This window comes from Peromyscus leucopus, chromosome 6 (genome assembly GCF_004664715.2).
Source record: "Peromyscus leucopus breed LL Stock chromosome 6, UCI_PerLeu_2.1, whole genome shotgun sequence".
NCBI classification, from domain to species: Eukaryota; Metazoa; Chordata; class Mammalia; order Rodentia; family Cricetidae; genus Peromyscus; species Peromyscus leucopus.
The window spans coordinates 68,437,006-68,456,882 of NC_051068.1; the positions used below are offsets into that span (position 1 = coordinate 68,437,006).

General features: G+C 43.9%; 1 protein-coding gene across 8 annotated transcripts; it reads right to left on the minus strand.

Moving 5' to 3' along the window:
* Positions 1 to 8,100: 8,100 nt before the first annotated feature.
* Positions 8,101 to 19,498, minus strand: LOC114707862 (chromatin target of PRMT1). 8 transcript variants are annotated; one of them, XM_028890723.2, is made up of 7 exons: positions 19,101 to 19,473; positions 17,445 to 17,526; positions 16,011 to 16,164; positions 14,619 to 14,702; positions 12,313 to 12,499; positions 11,338 to 11,475; positions 8,101 to 9,276 (listed from the first exon to the last, which is right to left on the minus strand). In XM_028890723.2, the coding sequence occupies exons 2-7, from the start codon at positions 17,507 to 17,509 to the stop codon at positions 9,071 to 9,073; spliced, it is 834 nt and encodes a 277-aa protein (XP_028746556.1). In that variant the 5' UTR covers positions 17,510 to 17,526; positions 19,101 to 19,473; the 3' UTR covers positions 8,101 to 9,070. The 8 variants fall into 8 exon arrangements, with proteins under 8 accessions (XP_028746556.1, XP_028746558.1, XP_028746557.1 ...); XM_028890725.2 differs by having other exon boundaries at positions 12,313 to 12,496; positions 19,101 to 19,472; XM_028890724.2 differs by lacking the exon at positions 19,101 to 19,473 and adding an exon at positions 17,999 to 18,502.
* Between the last annotated feature and the right edge of the window lie 379 nt (positions 19,499 to 19,877).

Genomic DNA, 19,877 nt, shown 5'->3' on the forward strand with positions numbered 1-19,877 from the left:
AAATGGACCTAAGAAACAAGCTGGTGTAGCTATCCTAATATCTAATAAAATAGACTTCAAACTAAAATCAATCAAAAGAGACCAGGATGGACATTACATATTCATCACGGGAAAAATCCACCAAGATGAAGTCTCGATTCTAAACATTTATGCTCCAAATACAAAAGCACCCACATTCATAAAAGAAACACTACTAAAGTTTAAAAACGCACATCAAACCCCACACATTAGTAGTGGGAGATTTTAACACACCACTCTCACCAAAAGATAGATCTACCAGACTGAAACTTAACAAAGAAATAAAGGACCTAACAGATGTTATGACTCAAATGGACCTAATAGATATCTACAGAATATTCCATCCTAACACAAAAGAATATACCTTCTTCTCAGCACCCCATGGAACCTTCTCAAAAATTGACCACATGCTTGGACACAAAACAAATCTCAACAGATACAAAAAAATTGGAATAACCTCCTGTATCTTATCAGACCACCATGCCTTAAAGTTAGAACTCAATAACAACAAAAATTATAGAAAACCCACAAACTCATGGAAACTGAATAATGCCCACCTGAAACATCAATGGGTCAAGGAAGAAATAAAGACAGAAATTAAAGAGTTCCTAGAATTCAATGAAAATGAAAGTACAACATACCCAAACTTATGGGACACTATGAAAGCAGTGCTAAGAGGAAAATTCATAGCTCTAAATGCACACATAAAGAAGATGGAGCAATCCCATACCAATGAATTAACAGCACAACTGAAAGCTCTAGAACAAAAAGAAACAAACTCACCCAGGAGAAATAGACGCCAGGAAATAATCAAATTGAGGGCTGAAATCAACGAAATAGAAAACAAGAGAACAATACAAAAAATCAATGAAACAAAGAGTTGGTTCTTTGAAAAAATCAACAAGATAGACAAACCACTAGCCAAATTAACCAAAAGGCAAAGAGAGAGCACCCAAATTCACAAAATCAGAAATGAAAAGGGAGACATAACAACAGACAATGAGGAAATCCAGAGAATCATCAGATCATACTTCAAAAACCTGTACTCCACAAAAATGGAAAACCAGGAAGAAATGGACAATTTTCTGGATAAATACCAAATACCAAAATTAAATCAAGACCAGATAAACCATTTAAATAGACCAATAACCCCTAAAGAAATAGAAACAGTCATCAAAAGTCTCCCAACTAAAAAAAGCCCAGGACCAGATGGTTTCAGTGCAGAATTCTACCAGACTTTCAAAGTAGAACTAATACCAATCCTCTTCAAAGTGTTCCACACAATAGAAACAGAAGGAACACTACCAAACTCTTTTTATGAGGCTACAATTACCCTGATACCCAAACCACACAAAGATGCAACAAAGAAAGAGAACTACAGACCAATCTCCCTCATGAACATTGATGCAAAAATACTCAACAAAATATTGGCAAACCGAATCCAAGAATACATCAAAACAATCATCCATCACGACCAAGTAGGATTCATCCCAGGGATGCAAGGATGGTTCAACATACGGAAATCAGTCAATGTAATACACCATATAAACAAACTGAAAGAAAAAAAACCACATGATCATCTCCCTAGATGCTGAAAAAGCCTTTGACAAAATCCAACACCCCTTCATGATAAAGGTCTTAGAAAGAATAGGAATACAAGGAACATTTCTAAACATAATAAAAGCAATTTATAGCAAGCCAACAGCAAACATCAAATTAAATGGAGAGAAACTCAAAGCGATACCACTAAATTCAGGAACAAGACAAGGCTGTCCACTCTCCCCATATTTATTCAATATAGTACTAGAAGTTCTAGCTAGAGCAATAAGACAACAAAAGGAGATCAAAGGGATACAAATTGGCAAGAAGAAGTCAAACTTTCACTATTTGCAGATGATATGATAGTATACATAAGTGACCCCAAAAACTCTACCAGGGAACTTCTACAGCTGATAAACTCCTTCAGTAAAGTGGCAGGATACAAGATCAACTCAAAAAAATCAGTAGCCCTCCTATACACAAATGATAAAAGGGCTGAGAAAGAAGTCAGAGAAACATCACCCTTTACAATAGCCACAAATAATATAAAATACCTAGGGATAACACTAACTAAACAAGTGAAAGACCTTTTTGATAAGAACTTTAAATCTCTAAAGAAAGAAATTGAAGAAGATATCAGAAAATGGAAGGATCTCCCATGCTCATGGGTAGGTAGGATTAACATAGTAAAAATGGCAATCTTACCAAAAGCAATCTACAGATTCAATGCAATCCCCATCAAAATCCCAACACAATTCTTCACAGACTTGGAAAGAAAAATACTCAACTTTATATGGAAAAACAAAAGACCCAGGATAGCTAAAAGAATCCTATATGATAAAGCAACCCTTGGAGGCATCACCATCCCGGACCTCAAACTCTACTATAGAGCTATAGTAATAAAAACAGCTTGGTACTGGTATAAAAACCGACATACGGACCAATGGAATCGAATTGAAGACCCTGACATTAATCCATGCACATATGAACACCTGGTTTTTGACAAAGGAGCCAAAACTATACAATGGAACAAAGAAAGTATCTTCAACAAATGGTGCTGGCATAACTGGATGTCAATATGTAAAAGATTACAAATAGATCCATATCTGTCACCATGCACAAAACTCAAGTCCAAGTGGATCAAAGACCTAAACATAAATCCAGTTACACTAAACTTAATAGAAAAGAAAATAGGAAGCACTCTTGAACGCATTGGCACTGGAGACCATTTCCTAAATAAAACACCGACAGCACAGACCCTGAGCACAACCATTAATAAATGGGACCTCTCAAAACTGAGAAGCTTTTGCAGGGCAAAAGACACAGTCAATAAGACAAAAAGACAGCCAACAGATTGGGAAAAGATCTTCACCAACCCCACAAAACAAAAGAATGAAATCCGGATATAGGCTAGGCCAGGTATGGCCCTTAAGGACAAAATAACCTGGCCTCCAAAGGACAAATATCATATGGTTTCACTTATATGAATGGCCAAATTCATAGAGATAAAAATGTAGGATGGGGCTGAAGGTATGGCTCTGTATGAAGGCACTTGTATAGCATGCCCGAGGCTCCAGGTTAGATTATCAGCATTGCAAAGCAACAAAAGTAGAACTGGGCTGGGTGGAGTGAAGAATAGGATAGTTTAATGGGTAGAGTCCCAGTTGAGGAAGATACATGGCTATGCACTTGCTGCTACTAAACTGTATATTTAAACATACTTAAAGTGGATCGTGTTATGCACACTTCTTGTTTTGTTTTTGAGGCAGGTCTCACTATGTAGCCTTGGCTGGTCTAGAACTCACAAAGATCAAGCATACAGGGGAAAAGCAGATAAGCAGAATAGCAGCAGCCACTAGAGATTTAAAGTCCTGTATCCCAGATCTGAGGTACAGATATTGTTGAAAAGGGCATAGATCAAACTCACTGAATGGCATAGAAATTACTGTAATGCCATGTTGGTGGACTGTGCTGGATTCTGCCCTCTGGAGTTCCTGCTAAAGCTGTTTATGGGAGATGGCCCTCTTAGCATGCTGACATAAAACATCTTGAGGACCCTGGGTGCCAATGGCTGTTCTGCATCCCAGGACCTTCGGTGTGGGAGAAGCCACCAGAGCCAGAAAGCAGCATTTCCTCCTGAATGTTTTTCCACCCTTCTCTGTCAGATGGCAAAGGAAACATTCAAGAAATCCAGAACTATTTTTACTAGTAGACAAAGAGTTAATATAGTATTGTGAGGGTATCTTTCTTTCATTTGTTTGAGACAAGGCTTCACTGTGTAGCCCTGGCTGGCCTGCAACTTCCTTTGTAGACCAGATGGGCCTTGAAGTCACAGGGATCTACTTGTCCACATGCCGAGACCTACACCATCACACCTGGACTATTTAGTTTTCTTAGAACTGTATCAAAATGTTTACAAAGTATGAAAAGGGCAGATAGTACCTGAAGTTAGGAGAGGGAAGGAAGAAAAGGGCAGAATTAATGGGGAGTTGTACAAGAAAATGAGGAGATCATGATCCTCTCACATCCTGATAACCCTGTGGTCCTCTGCAAACTCACTTTTTGGTGGGTCTGTCTTTGATTTTTGTTTTCTCCAGGGTGGTCCAGCATGGGACATTTGGGGTTTATCAAGCCTTTCACTTCTGAAATCTATAGTCTGCTGGCGTGAGCCCTGCCTCCCCCGACACCCACAGTGCAGCAACAGTGGTGTTCAGACTGGATGTGTGATCTGATGCCATTAATGTGGCTGCTAAGTATTCACAAAGATTAGGCAGAGGGTTCACAGGTACTGTCCATCAACTATCACAATCCCGACAGCTTCTTACAAGGTGGAGGCTCCGGCTGGATGGCTTCTTAGCCTCCAGTTTGGGCCTCAGTTCTTCAGCATCACATTTCATTTTCTCCCTGATCCCCTGTATCAGACCTACCCAAACAAGCCACCTTCAGCCTGGATAGGTATCTCCCTAATCCTTCCAACTTCTCCACAAGGAGAAATCACTTCGTTTTTGATGGTCTGCTGAGTAATCCCACTGCTCCCCAACCTCCTCAATCCAGTGCCCTTCTCTCCAGTCATGGCAGGGATGACTCCTCGAGTGAGTTGTGGCCTTGGCTGCTTTGTCGTAGGTCAGATGACACAAACTTCTGTAAGCAGGCTGGTGCACAGTATACCCTGCTCGCCTCGCTGTGCTGGCAACCCTCCCTTCTGCCTAGATTTCTAATCAGCAGGGCTGGTGCTCTTGGATGCCACTGCTCCCAAGCTTGTTTGTCCTGGAGGCTCTGGCCCTGCCTCACTTCAAGCTCCCTTTTCAGACTTGACTTCCCCACCCCCTCAGCAGTGGTTAGTTAGGCTGACTTGCCTTCTGTTTTCCTTGCCTTAAGGTAGGTGCATAAGGAAGCTTTGCAGGAATAATTGTGTTGGCTCAGGTAGCACAAAGTCTCCACCTGGAGGCCATCCGCACCCTGTACTTCTCCTGGGTGACACAGTGTGCACTTATGGAAAGGGAAGGTGCATGAGAATCATGCCTAACTCTACCCAAGGACTTTGGCATCAAATACCTTTGGTCTCTTGTCAAGTCCAAAGAACAAAGATGGGGATATTCTGGGCTTGCCCTTCTAGGAGGCCAGAACTTTAAGGTCCCCTACATTTCAGTGGAGGAACTGAGAGTTGTGAGTGTTGGAAAAGTTAAGCACAGCCAGTCAGGCAGCATGTGGCTCTAGTTGCTTACTGACAGCTATTCCTGGAGAGCGGCCATCTGCTTGGGTGAAATCTCAGATGATGCCACAACTGCTGCTAATCACAAAGGATGAGAAATGAGGGTGTGGTCTTGGCCTTCCCTCATCTGTACTCAGCCCTGTTTTTTTTTTCTTCCCTTTAGAGAATCTGCTCAAGAATTTAAGATTGCAGGGCATTTTGAGAGAACCCATCTCATCACACTTCCAGAAAGCTTTTCCATTGCATCCCCTTCCCATGGATTTGTCTTGATAGTCAGGGTTAAAAAGGTAGACACAAGTCAAACCTAAATGAAGTGAATCCCTTAAAAAGGCATCAAAAGCACCCTTTAGTTATGGCCTGGGCCTGATGGGCATTTGCTGCTAACAGCACAGACCCCACAACTGCCCTTGGCTTGTCTCCATTCCCTAGGTGTCATTTTGGCCTGCTTTATGGTATCCCTGTCCTTACATTGCCCCCAAGCTATGTGGTCAGCCTGGATCCCCAGCATGCTTGGTTGAATCACTAGCCAGAGTGTGAAGGAGGTTGGAGGCCACCCAAGGAGTGGGAACTTCCATCCCTATTCCTCTCCACTCTACCTACTATCTCTAGTGAGCAAGGGGGCACCAGAATCACTCCCCACTGGCATACCAAGCAGATGGTCATGGTAGCATGTGCCTATAATCACAACATTCAGGAGGATGAGGCAGGACCATGAATTCGGGCAGTTTATGCTGTATCAGTAAGAACTAGTTTTATCACTAGGTGGTGGTGGTGGTGGACGCCTTTAATCCTTTAATCCTAGGAGGGAGGTTGAGGCAGGCAGATTTCTGGGTTTGAGGCCAGCCTGTCTAGAGTTGAGTTCCAGGACTGCCAGGGTTACACAGTGAAACCATCTCAAAAACAAAAAACAAGAATCAGTCTCAAAATACAAAACAGGAGGCAGAACATCACACATCTGGATGCGGATTCCTAGTTAATAGAGTAGTGCTGGGTATGAGCAGGAGGTATGGGACCAGAGTTCAGAGAATAGTATTCTCATGATGACAGTGTTTGCACATGAGGTTATTTGAGGCAATAAAAATGAGGCTCAAGCCCCCTTGGATAGTTGGGAACGCTAGGGCTTAAGTTGGACAGGAAGAGAGAAGCTAGATGCTAGGTGTGGCCCTCTTGGAGTCCCAGGCATTTTAGGGCCCATTCCTTCTTAGGCCTGCCAGTCTGAATGCTGCTTGGTTGCCAGGAAATTAGGCATGAGTACTAGAAGTCCTGAGAGACCCAGGGTAAGAGGTACCTTAGGGCCCTTACCATAGTGACTGGGTAAGCTAGGGCTTTGTCCCTGTAGTCCCATCTCCCACCAGGACTGTGATATTCAAATGGGGGTGGTGCTTCAGCAGTAAAATATGGCTAACAAGCACCTGCAACTCTAGTTCTGGGGGATTTGATGACTTCCTTCTGACCTGAGGGCAGCAGGCACACATGGTGGACACACGCACATGCAGACAAAATACTTAACACACAGAAATTTCTCACATACACACATATGGCTCCAAGACACTTAACAGATTTTTTGTCTGCTGTAACTGCACTTACTGCCTTTTCTTGTAATTTTGACACGTAGCCTAGGCTAGCCTCAACTTGTATGTAATCCTCTTGCCTTAGTCTCCATAGTGCTGGGATTACAAACAAGCCTTTTGCCCTTGTCCTGGCTCTTCCCACCTATCTTTAAACTTTCCTCAGCTTCAAATTTCAGTAGAGCTCCAGCTGGTCAATTAGGCTCCCCATGCACAATGGGGCACAATGAAGCCTTGTTTAATTCTGGAAGGCAAGTCCTCAGTAGACGGCAACTGAGGTTTTAAAGGCTGATCAGGAGCCAGGAAGGTTTGCTCTCTGGTCCATCTGGGACATTATCATCAAATAAGGATGGCAGGCATGGAAACAGGCCTTAGGAGAGACGCCTAAGAGAGCTGCACACAGCAGGTGAGGCTCAAGGGTCTATGGCTGGTGGGGGAATTGATGAACTTTTCCAGAGGCAGCAGTGATAGGAGGCAGAAAGGGAGTTGAGAGTCATTCTCCTTTGCTGAGATCTACCCCTGAGCACCAGCCTCCTACACCCCAAAGTTCATCTCCACTGGGTCCCTCAAGACTCTCCACCTTAAGCAAGTAAGGAATCAAATTCAGATGATGGTGTTTAGTATTTCCTTCCTGGCTCTTAATGCACACCAGTTAGCAGGCTGTGATCTTTTCTCCTAAAGAGAAAAAGAAACAGTACCATGGGCCAATACACCAGTACCTTCTAGGTGGGTAATTCTTCCTAAGGGCTTTATAAAAAGAAAACAAAAGTTTTACTTTCTACAAAGCCAAACACACCCCACCTCTGGATTGTTTGTTTTTTTGAGCCAGGGTTTCTTTTGTGTAGCCCAGGCTGTCCTGGAACTCACAGAGATTCTCCTGCCTCTGCCTCCTGAGTGCTGGGATTAAAAGCTTGTAGCAGTGCCACCACTGCCGGCCCCACCCCCAGAAATTTTAACATGAGAACTTTTTTTTTTTTTTTGGGGGGGGGGTGTTTCCAGACAGGGTTTCTCTGGTGTTTTGGTGCCTGTCCTGGATCTCGCTTTGTAGATCAGACTGGTCTCGAACTCATAGAGATCCACCTGGCTCTGCCTCCCAAGTGCTGGGATTAAAGGCATCCACCACCACCACCACCACCACCACCACCACCACCCGGCACAGCATGAGAACTCAACTATAAAGGGACACACTAACCCCCCCCCCAAAAAAAAAAAAAAAGGTTATACAGCATTTTAAGAAACCAAAAAAATAAAACAAAGCTTGGGTTGAATTTGAGAGAACAATTGTTATAATGAACCAGAAGTACAAGATTCCACTGAAACTGAACAGCTGACAAAATATGCTTGAACTTAAACCTTCAAGAGGGTCAAATAAAGCCAGTTATGTGGATTAGACCCAAACTGGTTCTGGACAAACATAGGTAACTGCACTTCAGCATCAGGTGACCCCTTCCCAGCAGTTAGCTTGTAAACAGTTCCCACCCTTGTTTCTTCTGCCTCGTGTCACACCTGAATGGCTTCTTCTACCCTGGATGTGCACAAGTCTCTTGGACTTGACACAAACCCAAACGAAAGCTTAAAAATCTTTTAGGGTGGAAATTGTACATATCCAGCTCAGCATGTCAGCTACCACTTATGTGATGTCAATGTAGGCAGCACCAACTTGACCAAATCAAAGCTGCTACCATGTGTAAGCTGTTCCTGGCCCAGCAGCAATACCAACGTTTCCAACTGACTACCTTCACCATCACACAGCAGACACACTTTTAGTTTTAGCTATTAACAGAAGTTTTAAGGAAGATGTAGAAGAACTGTATCCCAGAGAACACACATTAGTGAGAACAGTAGCTCCCTCCTGGGAACCTTTTTCAGGATCATAAAGATGAACAGAAGAAATATTAAAATGTCAGATAAGACGGTGAGGCAGAGGCTGGAAAAATGTTCTACTCACAAGGCCAAAGCATTCCTGTTCAAACAGAAGTCTGGGTGACTGGATAAACAACAAAACAAACTCAACCAAATCAAAGGAAAATAGGGTTTCATATAACACAGTATCAAAAAGTAGACGGAACAGACTAATTGCCCCAACTGGTGGCAGGTAAGTCCACAGCCTATTGTGATAGGTCCTTCCAGCATCAATCAGGTTTCTTCTCACGTTTTCTGAAGGTTATTTTTTTTTTTTTTATAGATGTGGTGACTTTAACAAGAGTCTAACAGGCGGGCAGGCAGGCAGGCTTCAATCATTGGTTTCAGGATCTGTCTGTGCCATGTAGGCATCCAACTCAGCATCCAGGTGTCCTTTAGTTTTCGACATGTATGCATCCAATTGGTTGTCCAGCTGCTCCTTGGTTAATACAGGGCGAGTGAGGGCACCTCTCCCTCGGCCACGACCTCGGCCTCGGCCTCCAAAGCCCCCTCTTCCCCGACCTATCATACCCCGACCTGGCCAAATGAAAAAAAAGAAAGAAAGAAGACAGTTACACATGGGTTTGATGGGTCCTAGAAAAAGTGCCCCATTATGGTATAGGGGCCTAGCTGAGACAAGCTCAAGGACAGGGCAAAGAGGAGAAATCTGGAAAAACAAGAAACACACTGGGTGGAAAGCAGGACATGGAAAGCACACACAATGAGTCCCTCTTAAGTATTCATCTCTAAATACTACTAAAAGAAAAAAAAAAAAAAAACCTGTCCCTTCCCACTTTGAGACAGGGTCTTGCCAATGCAGACCAGCTAGCCTTAAACTTGCACTCCTGGGCAGGAGTGTAGTTCAGTCAGTAGGGTGCTTGTCTAGTATGGACGAAGCCCTGGGTTCAATCCTCAGCACCACATAATGAACACCTGTAATTCTAGCATCTGGGAGGCAAAAGCAGGAGACTCAGAAGTTCAAGGCCAGCCAGGGCTACCGGAGACCCTGTCTCAAAAAACAAAACAAGAGCCTCCAAGTTGCTGGGATTATAGGTGTGTAGTATTAGCTGAAAACTATTAAACAACATTAACAAAGATTAACAAAGATTCCTAAGACAAAGGAATCACCAAAGTTTGGGACTTACTGTAAGTTCATAATTAAAAGACATCATATAGAACCCTAGTTAGTTAGGAGGCAGTAAGAAGGGCACAGAGAATCAAGGGTATTCATATAAACCTTCTGGATTGTTATCTCATCTGTTCTAATTATTAAGTCTAATCAGGTGATTCCATGTATCCATAGACTGAAAAGTTATTCTAGAGAAAAAACTTAGCTGCTACTTCTCTGACTGGTCACCTTAGGACAACTATTATCTGAGAAATGATTTCAATTCACTAACCAAACACTCAGGTTTCTCAAAATCGACTTTATTTAATCTTTCCTACCTCTGAAGTCTCTCTCAGAAACCATGTCAAGACAACTGGATATTGTCTTGGAAATCTGGAAATCCAGAAACCCATACAAGCTCGTACTTCATTCAATAAGCCAAGTTACATATAATGGCAGAGAAGAAAAGAAACCTTTGTTATCAAATGTTCTTTCCTAAGTTATTCTTCAGCACCATCGATGCTAAGGATTATCAAGACCTGCCCCACACTCTAGAAAGAACAAGAACAATTGCCCATAGAGCTTACTAGAATAAGATGCTCAACCTATCAACAGGTGTTGGGAGTTTCTAACTAAGCTCTAAGCCAGAAAAGCTCCCATAAAATATGGTACCGACACCACCATCTAATCTTCTAATCTGGTTCACGAGATCACAAGACAAGAATCAAGGCACCAAGGTAAGATTACTAACAACAGTCAGCCAGCTAACTGGTAGTAACACATCTCAGTTTCAACCTTGATCAGGAAAACTGTCTTTGGTTCTTCACAAATCCTATGTTTAATTTACTTGGTTTCAGAGGCAAGGACAGGTGCCAGGTCTCATCCCACTACCTCACAGTGCTGCTGGACTGGATCTAGAGTCTCATGCAAGCCTAGCATGTGCTGTACCACTGAGCCCCATCCTCCTTCACCTTTGTTTCTCTCTCTCGTATTTTGTTTCTATGGTGTAAGATTGACCCGCACCTCACATATGCTAGGTAAGTGTTCTACACTGTACTCCACCTCAGTTCCTCTTCTTCTCTTATCTAAGTTAAACTGGCACTGGGCTATGGAATGGGTGTGTAATGGTGGTGATGGTGGTGGTGGTGGCGGCAACAGAAGGCAGATACAGAAAAAGGTAAAATCCTAAACTTTTCCTAAAATTTCCTAAAAAAAAATCCTAAAATCATTGCATCATTTTAATAGAACAATTTAATTTTCTAAAAACCTGGAGAATGCCTAAAATGTGGCTCTAGATAGTGTACCTAACTGTAAATCCTAACAGACTTTGCATTATCAGCATGTAAATTTAGAAAACAAGCCAGTTTCAAAAAACAAACAAGACAAACAAACAAGCCTGCCTATGACTTGAAGCTGTGCAGAAAGGTGGCTCTGAGTTTTGAAGGGAGGAAAATAAGGGAGCTACTCTCTGAAGTTGGTAGCTGACTAACCTCTACCACCGATTCCGCCACGACCCATAGCTCCACGCCCTAGGCCCCCTCTCCCAGGACCTCCACGACCTCGAACACCACCTCTTCTTAAGCCCATTCGGGGAGCTACGGCTCGTCCACCTCGGAGCAGGTTTTGACCTTGGAGAGGAGGCATACAATGTATATGCAGGTAAATCCAAGAGAGACAAAGTAGATTCTAACCAAAGGAAGGCGGTGAGGGTTAAATAAGAATAATTAGTTAATGTTTAGTCTGGGTGGGGCAAACTGCACAGTGTGTGTGAACAGATTAAACAGCTTATTCAATTCAGCAATTCTGACCACAACCATCTTTGGAAAAAGCTGGGACTAAGTAAGTTCATACATTTAATAAGCTAACAATCAGATGCCTGGCATTATGGTAGATTTAAAAATAAATGCTATGATTCCTGTTTTCAACACATTCTTGAAGGGATAAGAACTTTATAAAGGGAACAGTTTAACAGTGTCCAAAGAGTATGATACAGATAGGTAGGCACTATGGATCAAACTGTCCCCTCTCTTCCAGATTAACAGTTTTTCACTTCAGGAAGGCAGACGGTTAGTCATGACAAAGGCCAAAAGACCCATCTTTTTTTTTTTTTGGTATTGAGGATATTCAACCCAGGGCCTCGCACATGCTAACCACACATTTCTTAGACTTATTTCCAGAACTTGAATGTGCTTTGATTCAAGCAGCAGCAGGTGTTTTCAAATGGAATGGAGATGACATGAATTACCTGTTGCTATGCAGGTCATAGCCTCTCATCATTGCACATTATCAGAAAAGGAATGATATCGATAAAACACATGCAGCAGTACTAAAAATGTGATTTCAAAAGTTAATTAGATTAATACAAATTTAGGATTAAAGGTGCTAAACAAATGTGATCATAGCAGCCCAAGAGAAAGGGGAAGAAGATAGAGTCCAACCACTAACAGCTACACATGAGCACTGACCTCGGAGCGACATCCCGCCCCTAAGCAGGGTTCTGGTGGCACGTCCCCCACGTAGTCCTCCTCGGGGCAAGCCTCTCTGGATTATGGGTAGGCCTCTTCCTCCAATTGCTCCCCTGGCCAGGGCACCTATGGGTCGGCCTAAACGTGCCTGGATGTTACTTTTACCCAGGCGCTGCTTTAAGCTCTTCTGGAAGAAAAGGTGTTAGAGGATTGAGATCAAAAAAGGAATTCAGTGGGATTTGCCAATTTAAAGTATAGGACAAATGAAGCAAGTGAGACGCTTGCTGTGGATATAAGCCTGTTGTGGGTAACGTAAGGATTCCAAACCAAAAGACTTTACCCCAAAATATGGATAAAGCAGAATTCTGATCCAGAACAAAGGCTCTATCTAAGAAGCTCTAGTATGGTCCACAACATTGGCACCAGCACAGACAACCTTACTAATTTGGCTACTCAAGTCACACAGCAGCAGCTGCAAACTGGCTGCTTCTTAGCCACAGGTTGACAGTGACATGCCTTCATCCATACCTGCCCAAGGACTACACTGTTTTCAAAGGCTTACTCACACACCACTGGAAATGCATCACGTTCTGGGGAAACTGAAATTACAAGTTCACTTGGATTCTTGAGACTTAAGGACAAGAATGGCTTCTCAGTCAGGGGCCAGTGTGCTCCAGTTTTCCTTTGAGTATCTATTGCCAGTCCTTTTTTATTTATTTTTTACCTTAAGATGCAATTAAACAAATCAAATCAACATTCCTTTCCTTACATCACTTGCAAATCTATAAATTCCACATTTCTCCTTGCCAACAGCTAATCCTTAAGAAAGAAAAATGGCCTTAAACTCACAATTCAAATCTATCTTCATAGAGAGCCAGCCAAATTCATGTTAAAATTAAAACAAGTAAACTATTAACCACAAAGGACCATACAGAGAACTAGGACATAGTACAAGTATCAATTTTTCAATGATTAGTTTCTCCAAAAGACTCTGAAGATCACATCTCATGGAGTTAGAGTTCTTCAAAGGAAAAGGAGAAAATATAGCCTCGAATACAACAAAGGTTCTAGCAATTCTGTTCTTCCATAAAGCCAGTCAGTATTAATGAAAACGGTGTTCTTGCACACAATCCACCTCCATCACACACTAATGGCATAGGCATATACAAATGCCTGTGCATATATACTTTCCCTGAATTAAGAGCTCTGAAAAAGATGTTGAGATATTATCATTAGCTTTCTGGCACAAAATCTTAAAATGCTTCTAATTAGGAGAAAGGCTTTTAACATTAGACACTTAACACAGGCAGGTGAAACCAACCTCAAGGGTCTGTCTTGTCATTCCCCCAATTAGCACGGTAATTATCTTTTGTGGTGCTGGGCATGAAACTCATGCCCATGGTAGGCAAATCCTTTACCACTGAACTGTACCTCCAGACCCTAGCATACAGTTATGAAGTCACGACTGCATTCTCATGTTCAATTACCAAGTCTACTCATTCTCCTGAATTGTGGAGTACGGAGCCATCTCCACCTTTAGTTGCTACTCGTCCTGCACTTATATATACTGGTAGTACAACTCAGCTTTTCCTCTAGAGCTGTGCTGTATAATAAAGTAGCCACTAACCACACATGGTTACTTAAAATTAAAAAAAATTTTGATCTGGGTGTGGTGGCATACACCTTTAATCCTAGCACTCTGGAGGCACAAGTAGGTACATTTCTGTGAGTTTGGGGCTACTCTGGTCTACATATAGAGTTCCAGGCTAGTAGTAACTACATAGTGAGACCCTGGTCTCAAAACCACACCAAACAATAACAAAAACCAAAAACTAAATTTGGGTTGGCTTTGAGCTCATAATGCCTCGATATGCTGAGATAACCACTGTATGCCCTTCACCTGGCCTTAACATAAGTAAAAGGAAAAAAAAAATTAAGCTCCTTCATTTGCACTAGCCACACTGGAAGCTCTTAACAGGACACACGGCTACTGAAGAGACTGAGAGCATCCTATCAATGCCGAAGCTGGTTGATGCTGCTGCTTTAGAGGTTAGCCTGTTGAAAGGACCTGGCACAGTGCATCAGAGATGTCACGATTTTTATTTACTCTTGGAAAATGGTGGGCCTATGGCTTATTGCTTTCCTGAGTCATGGATGAACCTAACCACTCCAAGGCTGAAAGGTAGACAAAGCAGAAAGCCTTGCTTATTTTCAGTCAGTGAGCCCAAAGGTTCAGAGTGGGGGTGGGTGTTATCAAGTGCTGACTCTATGCACAGCCATGCAGTGCTACCAGTTAAAGTCCTTACAGTTGCATGGCACCGCCCTCTGGACGCCCAGCCACAGCTTGGACATATCCTTCCACAGCCACTGTCCGGACTTGCATATAAAGTCTACGAATGATAAAGAGCAGGTTTTATTTCAGACCTGAACAGGATTACCTCTTACTGGAAATGTGAAAGAGAACATTTTATTATCCTATCCTGTATGCTTGCTCTACTGTGATGTAAAAACTACGTGCTGTTTTTAGCACTTAGAAAACCTTAGACCACTCAGATGCAGAATAAGATTATTCTAGTTTGTAAATCTTTCGAGACAGGGTTTCTCTGTGAAACAGTCCTGGCTGTCCTGGAACTCACTCTGTAGACCAGCTGGCCTCGAACTCACAGATCTGCCTGCCTCTGCCTCCTAGTGCTGGGATTAAAGGCATGCGCCACCACCACCTGGCCTTGTAAATTATTATTATTATTATTATTATTATTATTATTATTATTATTATTGGTTTTTCCAGACAGGGTTTCTTTGTGTAGCTTTGCGCCTTTCCTGGAACTCGCTTTGTAGCCCAGGCTAGCCTCGAACTCACAGAGATCCGCCTGGCTCTGCCTCCTGAGTGCTGGGATTAAAGGCGTGTGCCACCACTGCCCGACGTAAATTATTTTTTATGGAGAGCAAAGCAACTAAAACAAAGTTATTCTCTGTTTTTTGGGAAGGGGTGAGACTGAAACCGGGGGCCTTGTGCTTGCTAGGCAAGTACTCTACCTTTAAATATCACTCCTAGACTAAACAAAGGTTCTCTGTAGAAAAAGATTAAAAAAAAAAAATTCTATTTTAAGAGTAAGGATCATGCCGGGCGGTGGAGAGGAAGCAGAGCCAGGTGGATCTCTGTGAGTTCGAGGCCAGCCTGGACTACCAAGTGAGTCCCAGGAAAGGCGCAAAGCTACACAGAGAAACCCTGTCTCGAAAAACAAAAAAAAAAAAAAAAAAAAAGAGTAAGGATCAGAAAGTAATCAATCCTCACTGATAACACTAACAGGCTACAGAGGTGTCAAACTCCCCTAAAACAGAAAGATATTAAAAAGTTTCTTAAGCTGGGTGGTGGTGGTGGTGGTGGTGGTGGTGGTGCAGATCTTTAATCCCAGCACTTGGGAAGCTGAGGCAGGTAGATCTCTGAGTTCAAGGCCAGCCTGGTCTACAGAGTGAGTACCAGAACAGCCAGGGATACAAAGAAACACCCTGTCCCGAAAATACAAAAACAAAACAAAAACAAAAGAAGTTACTTAACTGGTACCTGCCAAACCAAAATTCTTTGAACATTTGTTCAGGTAAGTTTCAGCTTTTGCGAGCCATCTTGGTATCGTCCATTATATCCTGACAGCTTTGGTGGACTGCCTGACACAGACTGCCAAGACCCATTCTCTCACCTGCTTCAGTTTTAATGCTGCCTGGACAGAGGGTCTATTCTCCATCTGCTGGGCCAGTCTTCTGTTTCTGGCACTGGCTAGCTGCTGCTGCTGCTGCATCGAAGCCCGAATATTCACTGGCATCGGCTGTTTGTTCTTCAGCATATTAGTAAAGCTTCAAGGTCGAACAAAATGGGTGTTTAAATAAAAGCTTTATTATAAAACACTTATTGGCATTTTCATGGCTTGCTAGACCAGGAGCTCCAGATCCCACGAACTTTAAAGTGGTACATTTGGATCAAGGTTGATGTGGGTTAAAGACTCCTCTGTTTCCACAAACTTGCAAGAACCAGAAACTCAGAAATGCAGCCAAGTGCAGCACAATTAAAAGTGATAACAAGGGCTCAGGTAACAGCTCTTAGAGAAGTGGAAAGTATGAAAAACACGCATTAAGCCAATATGATGACAAGAGACAGAGATGCAGTTACAAAGACAAACAAAAATGCCTACACCTTTGGGGAGTGAAGGGTTCATTCTAAGGACAAACAGGAGGAAGGACCAGAACACCTTCGAAGTACACTGAAATAATACAGACAAATAAATTATGGAAATTGATTACACTCTAACATGTTACTTAGTAACACATGAATACAGGTAATTAATGTGTCATATCTTAAGATATGAGCAGAGAAGTACATTTGCTTTAGAAACAAAAACAGACATTAAATGCCTTGGGAGTTCTAGCAGCAATATAATAAAATGGTGAAAGACACCAAATAAATGAAACTCTCAGAAACAAAAACTGCCTTTAACTTAATTTCTCTCAGTCTCAATAATCACTTTTTCTAACGCAGTACTTCTGAGACAGTTAAATTAGTCAACCACTTAGGAGCCTATGAGGACATTCTATCATTCCTGTTGTGATTAAGTTAATGGAAGAAAACACACAGCTGTCAAAAGAATTCCAACAAAACAAACTAAAAAGCAGAATGGGAAGAGAGTGAAATGGAGCAAAGCAAGTGCCTCTTACAAGGCCCAAGAATGACATTCAGGGGCCTTTGGACATAGTCACGGCTTGCTACCTGCCTCTTACAGGCCAGCCACAACACTGCTGGCCTTGGACTAGGCAGCAAGCCTGTTGCAGCCAGGATATACCATACCATCATGCTGCACCACCCCTGTATCAATGTTTAAAAAGGAGGGTGTGAGGAGTCTTTCAAAAAAACAGATCCCACCACGTAAATATTTCAGATAGTTTAATATAAAAATCTACTGATAAGGGGTTTTGAAACAACCGCCCAATTTGTTCTGTGTACCACATTAGATGCAATTAAGAACAGAGGTCTGGTAGCCTTCTGTTTTTAGCTTACAACTGGTTTTTGTGTATTGGACCCCAGGGCCAACTTAAGTAATGTTTTCTTAGGAAGGAGCTCAAGTTGCTGTTGGCTGCCTCACCGCTCATTCAGAGACATCTTGGTGGTGCTTTTTAGCACAACTTTCGGCGCTGACTGTGCAGCCATCTTCAAATCCCGAGAATCTACAAAGGACAATATGCGTAATGAGTGAAGTAAAATCATCAAGACTGCATTTTCTTTCTTTCCCTTTTCCCCCTGTGTAGCCTTGGTTGTCCTGGACCTCACTATGTAAACCAGGTGAACTCATAGAGATCTACCTCTGCCTCAGAGTGCTGGGATTAAAGGTGAGCACCACAACCATCCAGCTGAAGATTGCATTTTCACAAGGAACAAGGCATAAGTCAATGAAAGGTCTATATTACAAACTGTTGAAGACCATATTAAAATTCATTTTTTGTGAACATAAGTTTATATCACAGTTATCAAAATGTCAAAGCCCCAGTTTGAAGAATGTCTGCCAAAGTCTCCAAAATGGCAGAATCGGATGTAGCCAAAGCCTAGGAGCCTGGCTTTCAATCTAGAACAGTCTTTCCAGCCTACACTGATTCAGCCAGTAATGTTAAAGAAAAGAAAGACCCCCAAACCAAATTTTACCTTGATGCCTGGACCCAGACCAATTAAACTACAATCTGGCCACGAGGACTGGGGAACAGCAACTGGGATTAGGGTGCTACCCAGGTGCATCTTAGAGGTCTATAGAAAATTGAAAACTATGTATCAGAATAAATGCAGGAGCTGGGAATAGAATATAGCTCAGTGGTAGAGTGATTCTGTTGCACTAATGAAGCCGTAGGTTCAATTTCCAGCTGCGACAGGGGAATGGTGTTAACAGGCTGAGGCCATCGTGGGTTACAATGTGACATTGTGAGGCACGGACTCTCTCAAACACATACAAAGAAATGCCTAGTTTCAAAACCGATTCTCAACTCCAAATGCAAGTGGCATTCTAGTAAGATACGGCAGGGTAAAGACAGAAAGGGTTTTCTAAGTGGGTATTCAATCTTGAGAGTTCTCAGGAGCACTCCACAGCATTTAACCGTGGCTACACCTGATGGCACAAGCTCAAGGCGCGCCTGGGTGACTTGAGAGGCCCGATCTCAAACGAAAATAAATATATATATATATAAAAAAAAGGTCGAGGACGTTAACTCGGAGCGCTTGTCTTGCCAAAGCAGTATTTTGGATTCGATTTCGGTGCCGCAAAAACCAACACCTAGAGCTGCCGCTCCACTCTGTAATCTTTACGTAACCTTCCATCCCCATCCTCAAAGGCTTGATCTCAAGATCCCCCCCCACCCCACCCCGCTTTGGTCAGTTGATTATTTCCGTTGTTACCCCCCCATCAAACACTACTCTGGGGGATGGAAGGGGGGGGAGGGAGGCTGCGGCTCGGGTGTCTAGAGAAGCAAGACACTGGGTTCAAGGCCCGGTCCCGAAACAAGCCAAAGCCACACCACCGCCACCACCAGCACTACCATCACCATCACCAGCACCACCCCAGACAACCCACGCCAGCACCGAGCACCCCGCCGGCTCGCCCGGCGGCCGCGGTTCCGGCTCAGCCTCCGCCTCCCGGCTCCGCCCCCTCCCCGGCCTGCGCGCACCGACCTCGGCTCCCTCCGCACCTGCCGCCCGCGCCGCCCGGCCCCCGAGCCCCCACGGCGCCCCGCCTCTGCTTTCGCCCACACAAACTCACCGAAGGAGACGGACGCCAGCGCTCCTCCCGGGGCTGCCACCACGGCTGCGGCGGGCGGGCGGGCGGGCCGGAGGCCGGCCTCCCCGGAGAGCTGACGGGGGACCGTTCGTGCGGGTTCACTAGCTGGGCGGTTGAGTGAGGTGCTTAAACGGTAGGAGGCGACGCTCCCTCGTCGTGGGCTGGGTGTCGGGCCGGCCGGTCCTCCCGCTCCTCGTCAGGCCCTGCCCTTCCCCGCCTCTCGTCTGAGCCGCCACCACCGCCCGGCGCCGCCAACTCCCGCTTGGTGTCCAAAACAAAATGGCCGCCGGGCCCACCAGGGCAGCGTGACCGGCTAAAATGGCGCCGGCGGACTTGCGTCAGTGCGCGCGCAGCGAGGGGCGTGGCGAACGGGTGCTGCGGCCGGCTCAGGAATCGCCGGGGACTCTCCAGGGCCTGTGGCAAAGGTCCCTTCGCTTAGGTGTGGTGCTCCGCCCACTCGGGGCGTGGCCGTTGGCCTTGATGGCTAGGGGACCTCTAGACTGCCTGCTGGAAGAGTTAACGCTCCTCTTTAAAGGGGGTTTCCGGGTTGCATAGAGCGGTTTAGGTCTGATTGGAAGCAATGTTTGTATTCTGTTATTCCTCCATCCTTAAGCTAAAGACGACTCTTAAAAAGTCTTTTTTTTTTTTTTTTTTTAGGCTGGGCGGTGGTGGCGCACGCCTTTAATCCCAGCACTTAGGAGACAGAGGCAAGTGAATCTCTGTGAGTTCGGGGCCAAGCCTGGTCTACAGAGCCAGTTC